Source organism: Mus caroli, chromosome 7 (assembly GCF_900094665.2).
Source record: "Mus caroli chromosome 7, CAROLI_EIJ_v1.1, whole genome shotgun sequence".
Taxonomy (NCBI): Eukaryota; Metazoa; Chordata; class Mammalia; order Rodentia; family Muridae; genus Mus; species Mus caroli.
The window spans coordinates 103,861,996-103,875,703 of NC_034576.1; the positions used below are offsets into that span (position 1 = coordinate 103,861,996).

At 36.7% G+C, this 13,708-nt stretch overlaps 1 protein-coding gene across 2 annotated transcripts in view; it reads left to right on the forward strand.

The window, feature by feature from the left end:
- Fchsd2 (FCH and double SH3 domains 2) overlaps positions 1-13,708 on the forward strand; it is a 169,756-nt gene that overhangs the window by 73,274 nt on the left and 82,774 nt on the right. For both annotated transcript variants that reach the window (XM_021167292.2, XM_021167291.2), the window contains exons 6-8: positions 3,733-3,866; positions 8,470-8,524; positions 10,162-10,290. In XM_021167292.2, the coding sequence (XP_021022951.1) occupies positions 3,733-3,866; positions 8,470-8,524; positions 10,162-10,290 (318 nt within the window). The remainder of the gene's footprint in view (positions 1-3,732; positions 3,867-8,469; positions 8,525-10,161; positions 10,291-13,708) is intronic.

The window sequence follows — 13,708 nt, forward strand, 5'->3', positions numbered from 1 at the left end:
TAGGGAAGTGGGGGGCGCTATGGGGGACTTTTGGGATAGCATTGGAAATGTAATTGAGGAAAATATGTAATAAAAATATTAAAAATTTAAAAAAATAAAAAGAAATTACTACTTCAAAAAATAAGTAATTACTTAAGGAGATAGCATTTCAGGGATCATACAGTGTTTGGTTTCTATTTTATTTGGATTTTCAGAAATTAAAAAAAAAAAGCCTCATTCTGTATGCCAAAAATTATTTCAGTAGCCCAGAGTCAATATTAAATATTTATATGTGTCCATGTAAAGTTTTAATTTTTCTAGAACACTCATCTAATATCATTTGGCTTAAATACATTTGTGTAAGAATACCTGTGGCTTGTCTTTGCCAAAGATGATCAATTTTAGAGGAAACATGGTGGACATAGCATATGACTACTGCCAATGATTCTAGTTAGAGAAAAGTATGGTATATGTGTTTGTGTGTGTTTAGGGGTTGGGGGAAGGAAAGTATGTGATTCTATAGAAGGGGTACTGGAAGGCAGAAGAAGAGAATTTATTATAATGTCCTATTGTGCAGGAAATACTGCATTTGCAGGTGCTAGTATGTTTGCCAAGTCTAACTCAGTTACCGACAAGTTCCATCTTTTCTCAATAATATAATGTTTTAAAAGAATATAATTACTTTTGATTATTTTCTCTTCAATTATTGGAATAGTCTGAGACCTGAATCTAAACAACATTCCCAGGCAGGGAATATTTGATGAGATTGACAAATCCCTGTCCTGTGAATTACCTTTGGAGGGTCTGGGATGTCTCTGCCAAAGAGAATAGAGTTTGACAGGCAGACAAAATTCTGTTCCTTGTCCCATTGGGGTCTGGGTTGGGACTTTTTCAGGCTTGGTTTATTTCACGTACTCCTGTGTAAGTACCACAGAGTGAACACAGGGACATGTGTGTGCTAGGAAATCTTTCTACAATTGAGCCATAACCAAGTTTATTTGACTAAATATATTACTCATAATTCTACTGTATGAACATTCTAGCCACTTTTTACTACTGGACATCTTTTCTTGATTTCCATCATGTGAAACCCAGGAATCAGGCTCAGTAATTTGGGTCTACTGTATACTGGATATTATGAATAAAAACTTTGGAGGATCTGTGATGTCTCTGCCAGAGAGAATGGAGTTTGACAGGGAGACAAACTTCTGTTCCTTGTCCCATTGGGGACTGGGTTGGGACTTATCCAGGTGTAGTTCATTTCACTTACTCCTGTGGATGCTTCCCAGCTTCCCGTGCTGACAAAGCTTGAATTGCACCCTTTGTCCTTTCAGAGCATGTGGCTGCTCTGACCCTCTGGTCTCTACAAAATGTTAAAATTTATGTTTATCTTTTGGTTTGAGACAAAAATCTCACTGTATACCTCTAGCTGGCTTGTAACTTACAATTGACCAAGCTAGCCTTGATTTTGTGGCAGTTGTCTGTCTCAGCCTCCAGTTGCAGAGATTACAGGCATGCAACATGCCCCAGCTTATCTGTGGTGTTTTAAAGTTCATATTCTGGGGTCTGGAGATTTTGCTCAGTGATTAAGAATACTTGTTGCTCTTGGAGAGGATCTGGATTTGATTCACTATGTAAACCTGATGTAGTGGTTCACAACCATCCATAACTTCCAATTCCTAGAGATCTGATATCCTCTTATGACCTTCACAGACAGCAAGCATTTATAAGGTGCACATACATATAGACATGCATAAAATAAAAATAAAAATATATATCTAATATAAAAAACTTAAGTTCACGTACTTATTAAATTTTTCTCTTTTGTCTGATTTAAAAAATAATTCTTAGTGATAAAGAAGACATACTGTAATTATTAAGTTTCTGTGAATATGTATACATATAGAAACATATATACAGATATATACATAATAAGATATATACAGAAATTATAGCCAGGCAGAAGGCAGAGGCAGGCAGATTTTTGAGTTTAAGGCCAGCCTGGTCTATAGAATTCGTTACACCACAGCCAGTGCTACACAAAGAAACCCTGTCTTGAAAAACAAAAACAAAAAAGATACTATCTTGACGATAAAACCATACCCTTTTTGTGTTATTGTTGTTGCTGGTGTTTTGTTTTGTTGAGACAGTCCAGGCTGACAGGAGACTCAGTATAGCTGAGGCTCAGTTTGAACTCCTGACCCTTCTTCTGTCTGCTGGTATTATAGGCATGTGCCACCATATCCCACCCAGATGTTTTTGTTTTGATTTGATTTAGTTTTTGGTTTTTTGTTTGTTCATTTTCCAAGACAGGGTTTCTCTATGTAGCTTTGACTGTCTTGGAACTCACTTTGTAGACCAGGCTGACCTTGAACTCACAGAGATCTACCTGCTTCTTTCTCTTAAATGCTGGGATTAAAGACGTGCACCGCCATGCCCGGTTATTTTGTTTGTTTGATTTTGTTGTTGTTGTTTTGTTTTGTTTTGTTTTTCGAGACAGAGTTTCTCTGTATAGCCCTGGCTGTCCTGGAACTCACTTTGTAAACCAGGCTGGCCTCGAACTCAGAAATCTGCCTGCCTCTGCCTCCCGAGTGCAGGGATTAAAGGCGTGCACCACCATGCCCGGCCTGGTTATTTTTTATTACATGCTGACATTTGCTTATAAATCAAAACAAGGATAATAGTAACCTAAAGATTTTTGCTATTCATTTTACTTACCCATATCTTTCTTTTTATAGTAGGATGTACTTAACATCCTTGAAATGATTATAAAAGTAGCTCATTGGTAAAGTATATGCACAGTTTACAAGGCCCTCAATTTGGACTCCTCTAGCACCACATAGACATATATAAAGAATCGATTAGGACTCATATTTCCTAGCATCTTAGAATTTTTAAACTGCCACCATATCCAATATATTCTCAACTGATTTTCATAACAATATACATAGGAACATATTGTATTTTATAAATGCTGAAAATAAAGCCAAAATATTTTAAAGAGTTAGATAGTAAATAGCAGAAACAGGAATGTGAATACACTCCTTCTTAAATTCTAACTTGATGTAATTTATAAATTAATCAAGTTTAATATTTATACAGATTTATAGAAAAATGGGTACAAGTTCTTTTCATAGTAGACTTCACTTTTTTAAAAAAATATTTTATGTTCAACCATGTATATGTATGTCAGTGTGTGCACATGAGTGTAGCAAGTGTCTGCAGAAGCCTGAAGGGTGTTGGGTTCCTTGTAGCTGGAGTCATAGGTGGTTACACAGTTCAGGTGCTGAAAACAAACAAGAGTCGTACACTGAGCCATCTCTGCAGCTCCCAGAGTAGACTTCCTAATTGTCTTACCCCTAACTTCAGTCTTCTTAATGCTTAAAGCAGACTTTGTTAAGAGTGTGAAGAAATACAAAATTGATTTGTTCTTTTGCTTTTATTATCAAGATATTTGCAGTAGCATGCATCTTTTCATAGTTACTTTTCCCAGTCTTTCCTTAATGTCAGCAGCAGCATTGGGGTTATTGCTAAAAATGATGGGTAGGCAAACTGTAACACTGTTGGTACAGTGCTTGAGATGGGAGTACCAGCTGTTCACCAGATTTTAATTTGCAACTGAAGAACAATAAACTGCTGATTTTTCTCCTGATTTTCCATCCTGAAGACATATTGCACAGTCCTAAGGATGAACTCATTTTCTGTAAGCCTAAGAACTAAAATTTTAAATAATTGCATTTTTGTATTTTACAGTGTGTGGATCAGTTGACAAAGATCCAAACAGAATTACAGGAAACTGTGAAAGATTTAGTGAAAGGCAAAAAGAAGTACTTTGAGACTGAACAGATGGCTCATGCAGTAAGAGAGAAAGCTGACATCGAAGCAAAGTAAGTATTTTAGCATTTCTAAGAAAATGGCTGTGTAAATAAATGTTATCTTTGTTCATGCTTTGTTCTCTCTTAAAGAAGGTCTGGACTCGTCCTCAGGCTGTGCTGCATTCACTTAACCGCCGCGCATTCTGTGCTGATGATCACAGTTTTTCTTCTTTTGTCTGGTTTTATCTATTTTAACTTGGCAGAGTAGGGATATTTGATAATTAAATTGAGTTTTGAAAAGGAAAGAAGAGATAAATATTGGATTTACAGACTTGAGAGCTTACTGACAGCTTAAAGTTGCTATGCTGTCTGAAAATCAGGGCTTAAGAGGCCCATATTGATCATGTTGGCTCTAATTGTTAAAAACCTCTACAAGTATCACGTGTCAGTGAAGGGTCATGGGTACATCAAGTAAGCAAGGGCTGGATCCATGTAAAAACTTTTCTGAAGCACTGGGTATTTTTACATGAAATTTAGCTTGTTGTGTTTGTGTATAATAAATATATGTAAATAATAAATAATGTATATTTATTATACACATATATGTATATACACTCATATATATATATGTATATATTTACATCTTTGCTTTAGCAGTTGGTTAATTTCATTTTAAGAAATAATCATTATAGTTCTTTATTTTGACAAACAAGAAAAAAAGAAGGCCCTATAATTACTTAGTTATAGGAGATATAAATCACACGAAACAGATTTTTCCAATGACAACTTGACAGCATCTGTGCTTGGAAGAGCAACCTCATTGAGACAAGAAGTGCATTTGGTTTTTAGTCTAGTTAAGGTGGTAGCTCTGTCTTTTTCCCAGTGGCTGGGGTCCAGCCTTGCAATCTTGTTCAGGTGGTTAGTCTGAAAAGAACTGGTGCACAGGATATGAAGGAAGTGGTGAGGAGTCCCTGCTCCAAAGAGAAGAGACTGCTAGGCCTTCAGATACCTAGGATAAAGCAGTGGGCCTTTGTGTAAGCAGGAATTTTACTGGGTGGGGAGAATTAAAACATCTGCATAAAGTCTTACAAGGTGGGAGAGAGAAAAGGATTTTTTTATTTTTATTTTTTATTTTTTTTGTTTTTTTGAGACAGGGTTTCTCTGTATAGCCCTGGCTGTTCTGGAACTCACTTTGTAGACCAGGCTGGCCTCGAACTCAGAAATCCGCCTGCCTCTGCTCCTGAGTGCTGGGATTAAAGGTGTGTGCCATCATGCCCGGCTGAGAAAAGGATTTTAATTCCTTGTTCTAAACACAAGTTTTATAGTAGTTGATATTCCTTACACTGGTTAGAAAAGCCCACTAGTACTACCACCACCTGTGTTACAGAGCTGAATCCTGAAGAGCTCTGTGAGCAGGAGAACGAAGACTCATGTTCACTGTGCTGGCCTGTACGAAATCTAGGAATTTGACACTCTTCCTGAACAGCTTGGCACAGGGAATAGGATCTAACATTTTTTATATGCAAGAAATTTTTAACCATAATATTTTTATTAATCTTTTTAGAATTCTATACACATTACAATGTATTTTGATTATATTCATTCCCTCCTTTCCTCCTAGCTCTTCACACATCCATGTCCAACCTCCCATCTCTTCACAACTTCATGTCCTTTCTGCTGTTGTTGATAATCCACTGAATCCATTTATAGGTATTGGGCTATTCACTGGAGTACTGTCAGTCTTCCAGGAGCCACACTCATAAAGAAAAAAGGCTTGCTTTCATTTAGGTCTTACGCAGCCAACCACAGCTTCTCTGAGTTCATGCGTGCAGCTGCCCCACCTGTCATATCCAGGAGATTATTTCACTCTAGTACTTTATCCGCAAGAAATTTAAACAACTTCATAAGCATTTTGTAAACATTGGTGAGCTCCTAAAATTTAATTTAAATCAAAATGAATGTAAATGAATGTTCATTACATCTTATGAGGAAACACTTAATGTTTCTCTAATTACATTTTTCCTTCAATCATTTAAATTTTTTGAGTGTGCAGTTATTTCATGTGCCTCACTGATTCTGTCTTCTCACTAAGACCTGAAAGGTTTTTATTTAATTTACTATTATTATCACTTTGTGTGTAGGTATGGGTAGAAGAGAGACTCTGAAAGAGTTACAGATAGGTGTCAGCTGTCATGTGGGTGCTGGGAACTGAATCCAGGTTCTCTGCAAGTACCAGTGTTCCTCACTGTGAGCCATCTCTAGCCCTGACCTGAACGTTTTAAATTGAGAAAACCTACTCAGTCTAGTAGGCTCATGGACTCATTTTTAACCTCTCATGGAGTCTAGACCTGAGAATTCTTAGATTTGTAGAGCTAATGTGAATACATCCGGTAGCCATGATGTAAGGGGTGAAAATGAAACATTGACTGGCTTCCTAAGAGGTCTAGTTATTTCCCAGTAGAGCCTGAGAGATAGCTGACACCCAGAACTGCCTTTTTATATGGCTCAAATACAAAGCAAGACATTTAGGTCAGTATACAACTTCTCTAGAAATTAATTTAACTAAAAAGTAGTCCAGCTTCATCGTTCATTCACTTGGTGCACATTGAGTTATTATTTATTTTGGGTTTTGTGAGTATAGAGATGAGTACAATAAAGTAGGGGTTGTACTCTCAAATTTAGAGCCTATAATTAGGGCATTTATTTAAACATAAGTGTATGAATGGTTTGTTTAATCACAGTAAACTCAAAAGAAATAGAGTGTCTTAAGTCACTCAGTAACTATATACAGGAATATGAGAACCCTGTTGAAACATAAAAGATGAAGGTTAATTTTTCATAGTGATAAGAGAAGCCTTTATAGAAGCAGTGATGTTTGAACAAAGTCTTAAAGCTTAGTTTGATTTTTTTCTAAGCAGAGAATGTAATATTGGCAAGGGAGCATGAAGATTGGATTACAGTATTGATCCATGATTTCGTAGATGGTGTGTGTCTGTGTGTGTGTGTGTGTGTGTGTCTGTGTGTGTGTCTGTGTAGAGAGACCAGAAGTACTTGCTCTCTACCTTATCATCCAGATAGAGCCTCTCATTGAACCTGAAGCTCACTGATTTCACTAGGCTGCCTGGTCAGCAAACTCCAGAGATGCTCCTGTCTCTGCTTCCCCAGGATTGACATTTGAACTCAAGTCCTCACACTTGTATGGCAACCATTAACCAACTATGTCATCTCCCCAGCCCCAGACACTGCCTTTAAAAATTACATTTATGTATTCAATTATCTTGTGTGTAGGCATGTGTATGTACATGTGTTTGAACACAGGCATGCCACACTGTGCATGTGGAGGTCAGAGTATAACTCACAGGAGTCTGTTCTCTCTTTTCACTCTATGGGTCCTAGGGATTAAGTATCAGACATGGCAGCGAGCATTTCTACCTTCTGAGCCATCTGAACAGTATCCTGCCATGAACTGTCTTATTTTGTCACCAGTATTACTTCAGTACTATTCAAAGAATATGAGCAGATTAGCAAATGAAGCAGAAGCCAGAAACTTAAAGCCTTGTACTGGAAAGTCTAGGTGCATTGCGGTCTGTTTGGATAATGACTACAGAAAAAAAGAGAACTGAGAATACTCTAAACAGACTCTTTTCTTACCCTAAATAAGTACTTTCTTATCTTAAATTCTTTGGATTTTACTTATGAGTCAAAATTAATAGAAATCTGATTAATAAAAAACAAACCCCCATGAAACATAAATATGACAAGGTAGGAAATAACTGGAGTCTGGAATATCTTTTTTTCTTCTTTCATTAGAGTCTGAATATCTTAAGTTTTGTTTGTTTGTCTGTTTTGATGCTGTTAATTGAACATAGAGGTTACTACCAGGCAAGTGGTCTAGCCAAAAACTTAAATCACTTGCAGGAAGACCATACCCATCTTTTTTAAAACAGTAAAGAAGAGTTAGGGAGAATGCATGTTTGTCTCTGGTTGTCTTCTCTCTAGTTAGAACTAAGAGTCCGCTCTTGCTACTCTTCAGAGACTGACTGCTTTGTTCCTAATCCCAAGTGGTCTGAAACTGTACTTAATACTAAGGCATAGCTGCCAGCACATGCGTTGAATGAATTCTCTCATGGCAATCACCATGACACTGCAGTCAAGACAAACCTTGCAGCTTCAGAAAAATCACTGATCACAGAGTCTTGCTTGTTCACTTAGCATTTGCCTGTTGACTTTTCTCTAGTCTTAAAATATATATAACAACAACATATTTTTACTACTTATGCTTACATTATGGTTCCTTTCACAAAATTAAATGTACCAATACTGAGTGGAAAATGTCTAAAAAGCACACTCAGAATTATATAGGACAGAATTCAAGGGCCTTCTTAGTAACTTCAGAATACCTTTACAAGTTGAGGGAAACACAAGTTGGCCAGCAAACATGAATAACTTATTGCAGGGGTTGGGGTCTCCAGAGCCTGTGGATTGCGTTCTGATAGTGTTCCAGCTTGATAAATACAGATAAAGACAATAAGCATCACTCTTGGTTTTCCAGTTTTAACTTAGTTTTAGAACAGTGTCTTGAAAGGATCATTTAACATTAAGTAATTATGATGTAAGGTATTTTCACTATATAGTCTATAATCCTTTTAAATATGCTTTTCTATTTTTATTATAGGTCTAAACTTAGTCTTTTTCAATCAAGAATCAGTTTACAGAAAGCAAGTGTGAAGGTGAGTTTTGAACAGTGTATATTACAAGAAGCCTCTGGGCTTATAAATAATCTGTTGACTCTATCAAGGGTAAAGGTGGGTTACTGCTATGTTGGAAAACCACTTTAATATCAATAACCCAAGCAAGAGCTTTTCTCCCACATAGCTGGTGGATTTTACACATAGCTGGTGACACTTTGGGCACAGTTTACTTTTCAAGTCTGCTTTAAGGATAGGTTTCTTATCTTTACCTGCTTTTATATATCCTGTCGTTATTTCCTAGTTCAGAGATACAGTGCAGGGATTTTAGGAAGTGCTTACTCAAAATGGATTTCTCTCAGACATAACTCTTAGCAGTTCTTTTGGGCCAGAACGTTTTCATATGGGTCTTTGAATTGTGGAATAGCTATTAAGCAAGCTGGTGAGTCGTCTGGTGAGCTGGGGTTCAGCTCCCCAGCAGAAGGCAGGCATTTGGGACATATTAGGAATTTTTAAATAGTTTTTGGAGAGTGAGTTGGCTCAGCAGGTAAAGGCACCTTCAGCCAAGTTTGATGACCTGAGTTCAATTCCCAGACTCTACATAATGGAAAGAAAGAACCTACTTCCTGTGTGTTCTCCTCTAACAAGCATGCATGACAAGTGTTCAAACCCCTCCAATAAATAAATCAATGTTACCAAAAAAGTCAATTTAAATAAACTGTTTTCTAACTCTCTAGATTTACCAATGTTTTGGAAGGTAATATATTTAATTTCAAATCCTTTATTTTCACACCTGAATAAAATGAGCAAAATATTTTGAGATTCTATAAAAATTTCAGAAATATGTTAAATATAATTAAGATACTTTAACTGTTATATAGGGTTACCTAGATGTGACTGGAACTATGTACCCATGAGCTTGCAACTGTATGGATGCCAGAACAAGACCAGCACATATTGACTGCACAGTTGACATGTCAACACAGACAAGGAAAATTTCACTTGGTCTCACCCTTAGATAAAGAGCTACAGGTCTTCAGTGCTTCTAAGAAAGGGAGACTCCATTTCTTCCAGGGATAAGTTTTCATGTAGGTTATCCAATCCCAAGTGGTTAGCCTTGGACCCACAAACTTACAAGCAAATCTGAATGTATTCATTTGGTTATAAATACATGTGTGATATATGTGTGTGTGTATTTTACACACATATACACATATAACACATATATGCATACATGTACATATGTATACAATTTGGGAGGTGACATGGTGGGGAGGGGGCATGCAGGAATGGTATAGATCCCATGCTATGTATATAATTTTTTAAAAATTACAAAAATTATTTTAAAATATTCTTCTATATATAGTTATATTTCATTTCTTAGTAATAATGAGTACTTTTTATATTCATATTTTTTCTACTTGGTTCTTTACTTTTGGTGAGACATAATTCATTAATTACCAGTACTAGTTACCAGTACCCACCCCATTCATTCTTGTCAGGGTCTTGTTTATGTAGTTCAGTCTAGGCTCAGACTCAGTCTAAGATCTTCCTGCCTCAGCCTGCCAGAGCTGGGTTTACAAACATGTCCCACTGTCCTCCTGAGAGTAGTAGTCATACATGTTTTGCAGTGTAATGTCAGTTGCACTAATATTTTGTTTTTGTTTACTGTGTTGTAGTTAAAAGCCCGGCGATCTGAATGTAATACCAAAGCTACCCATGCAAGGAATGATTACCTTCTGACGCTAGCAGCAGCAAACGCACATCAGGACCGCTACTATCAAACAGACTTAGTTAACATCATGAAGGTAACACCATGAATATTTGTGATAATTTTGCTTCATTAAGAATGTAGCTTGTTGCCAGGCGTGGTGGCACATGCCTTTAATCCCAGCACTCGGGAGGCAGAGGCAGGCGGATTTCTGAGTTCGAGACCAGCCTGGTCTACAAAGTGAGTGCCAGGATAGCCAGGGCTACACAGAGAAACCCTGTCTCGAAAAACCAAAAAAAAAAAAAAAAAAAAAAAAGAACGTAGCTTATGAACTAGGTATCAGGCATGAGAGACTGAGTTATAGCACTGTGGTTATCTTGTATATTATTGGCATGTACTTACTATTATTTGATTGATTTAGTAACCTTGAACTGATTTTTAGTGTAAGAAAAATGTTTAGAACTGGCATTAAAGCTTAGCAATTGCCTATTGTGTGTGTGAGGCCTAAGGTTGATCCACTACACCACAGAAAGAAAGGAAAAAAATGTTTAAACTCAAATCACAGTAAACAATTGTATTAAATTTAGCAGTTATTGATTTGCAAGGTAGAAGATGGGTGTATAAGAGCTGAGGTAATAATAACTCATGGGTTGATGGCTTTTGAATGATTTCCTGAAAGTAGAGTCAGTGAAGTAAAAATATTGAAGCTATGTAGAACTTTTGAATGCCTTCTGAGCTACCAGAAAAAGGCTGATAGTTCAGAATATATTTTTGTTTGATTATATTCTTATTTTCTGAAAATTATTTTTATAAAATAAGTAAGTTTTATAAAATAATACCTTTATAAATAATTGTTTTATGAGAAGATACATTTTATGGTCTACCTGTTAAATAAACTGAATTTTGTTTTTGTTTGTTTGTTTGATTGGTTTTGGTTTTTTGAGGAAGGGTCTTGCTACATAGCCCAGGCTGTCCTGAAACTCACTATGTAGACCAGGCTGTCCTTTAACTCATGGATCCACCTGCCTCTGCCTCCCAAGTGTTGTGATTAAAGGCATGCACCACCATGCCCAGCAAACAGAATTCTTTATTAATCATAATTTTAACTATCAACTATGTTTTCTATTATTTTTAATTTAGATTTAATTTTTTCATAATTTTATCTTAAAATTATATATTGCTATGTGATTTGTGGTATCAGACAAACAAAAGAAAATATCTAGTAGTTATTTGAAGATGTGTGTACTCTTGAGTATTCCTGTGCAGTGTAGCTAGATTGGACTATACTTGTGTCCCCAAACTCCATTTCAGTTGTTCTCCAACTGTGCTATCCATATTTTTCACTTTGACTGTGAAGGAAAGGGAACAGAAGAGCAGAGAAACATTTAAACCTAATGCCCACTTTGAGTTACATTTCATTTTCTTCTTTTCTTTCCTCAGGAACTCAAACATTAAATTATTTTTTCTTTTGTATTTTAAACATACCCTTTTCAGATGTATAATTCTTACATTGTTTTTGTTTGTGATTTCTTTTGAGTCAGGGTTTCTCTGTGTAGTCCTGGTTGTTCTGAACTCACTCTGTAGACCAGGCTGGCCTAGTACTCAGAGATCTTCCTGCATTTGCCTCGTGAGTGCTGGAATTAAAGGCATGCACCGCCCCCCCCCCCCACCACCACCACCCCCACCTGGCCTCGGTTGAAGGATTCTTATGACTGTGCAGCAAATCCTGCTATGTTGAATTGTTTGCTAAGAGATCAGCAGTTAAGAGTGGGGCTGCAGTTGGCACAGGCCTTCTTTCCTCTAGCTCTGGGAAAGAGATCAACTTTGTCCATAAACAAGTTCATTCTTTGAAAGTAGAGGCACTGCACTTCCTGGGAGCTTCAGGGGAAAACAGGTGTTGGAGGAAGTCACTGAACTAAAAAATAACATATTGCAATTTTTTTCTGATTTGTTTATTGATTAGAATTCCCTTTCCATCCCAACTATCTTGTGACTGCAGGCGATCAGAATGCAAGTTATAATAATGAGAGCAGCCTGATGAGAGTTCTGCTTACCCTCCTCCAAAATGTATTAGAGCCGGACTTTCAGCTGTTTTAGGCCCTACAAGGTGTTAAATAGTGCTACAAACTTACAAGGGCCAACTGCAAACTCCTAATGTGGTTTCTCTAGAGAATACTATTTGCAGTTTCAGACAATGTGTTTGTTGAGGATAAGTCTTTAGTATAGGTTGTAATTAAAAGTAGTGAGTCCATATATCCTATATGTATCTACTGTTAGACCAGACTGGATAACTACAAATTGAATTATTTTTTTATTTGAAATGCTTGGTATCAGAAGTGCTTCAGAATTTGGAGTATTTTGGATTTCAGATAATTGAATCAGGGATTTTACACTCAACCTGAATATATCTTCCCCTGTGTATATTTTTAAAAACTGGAGTTAATGGGCTTGATCAGCCATCTGATGATTAGTTATCCTTGAGCTTAACTTTGAAGTCTCCATATGTATTTTATCAACATTAAGTAGATTGTTTGCTAAGGCAGGGAACTGCTTCAAATGAAGATGGGATTCTTTTGTTGTTGTTGTTCTTTTTAAATGCTATGTATTGATTTTTCCAGGTGTGGTAGTTTGTGCATGTCTTTAATCCCATCCTGATCTATATAGCAAGTTCTAGGAGAACTAGGCCTATAAAGGTAGACCCTGTCTCAATAAAAAATAAAAAACAAACAAACAAAGAAACAAAACCCCCATTTTCTTCCTCATGCTAATTCTATGACCTGCATAATTGGAAAACTCAAACTAATCATGTTTTTAGCTACCAATAAATTTCTATCACTGAATTCACAGTAGTACTTATACACTGATTTGGAGGTGAAATGTCTCTTTTTTTTGTAAATGTTGATTATATGGTCCCAGTTAGGATCTGGAGTTGTGTGGGTTTTGGTGTGTGTGTGTGTGTGTGTGTGTGTGTGTGTGTGTGTGTGTAGTAAGACAGGGATGGTGTTATATAACTGTAATTCCAGCACTTGAGAGGCCAAGTCAGGAGGTTCCCAAGTTTGAAGCCATCCTTGTATATATATATAGTGAGTTCAAGGCCAACCTGAGCTACACATACTGAATCTACAAAACCATAACCAAACAAGCACAAATGTGTGAATGGGTGCCTTAGAAACAGGGGATTTATTCATTTACTTAGTCATATGCAATTAATAGTCATAGTGTGGTAGCTACTGATCTAAATTGTGGAAGAAGCAAAGGCAAGTGGGACACTTTTCATTCAATCTTAAAGATCTTAATCCTTAGGCTAGAAAAAGGGCTTAACAGTTAAGGTCACTTGCTTCTCTTCTGGGTTTGGTTACCTACAGTGACTCATAGCTGCCTATGACTTCAATTCCAGAGTACTCAGTGCGCTCTTCTGGTACTTGCAAATCCCTGCATGCATTTTGTGCATGTACAGGCAAACAAGTGCATGTTCACATAAACATGAATAAAATAATGTCTTTTTTTTTTTTTTT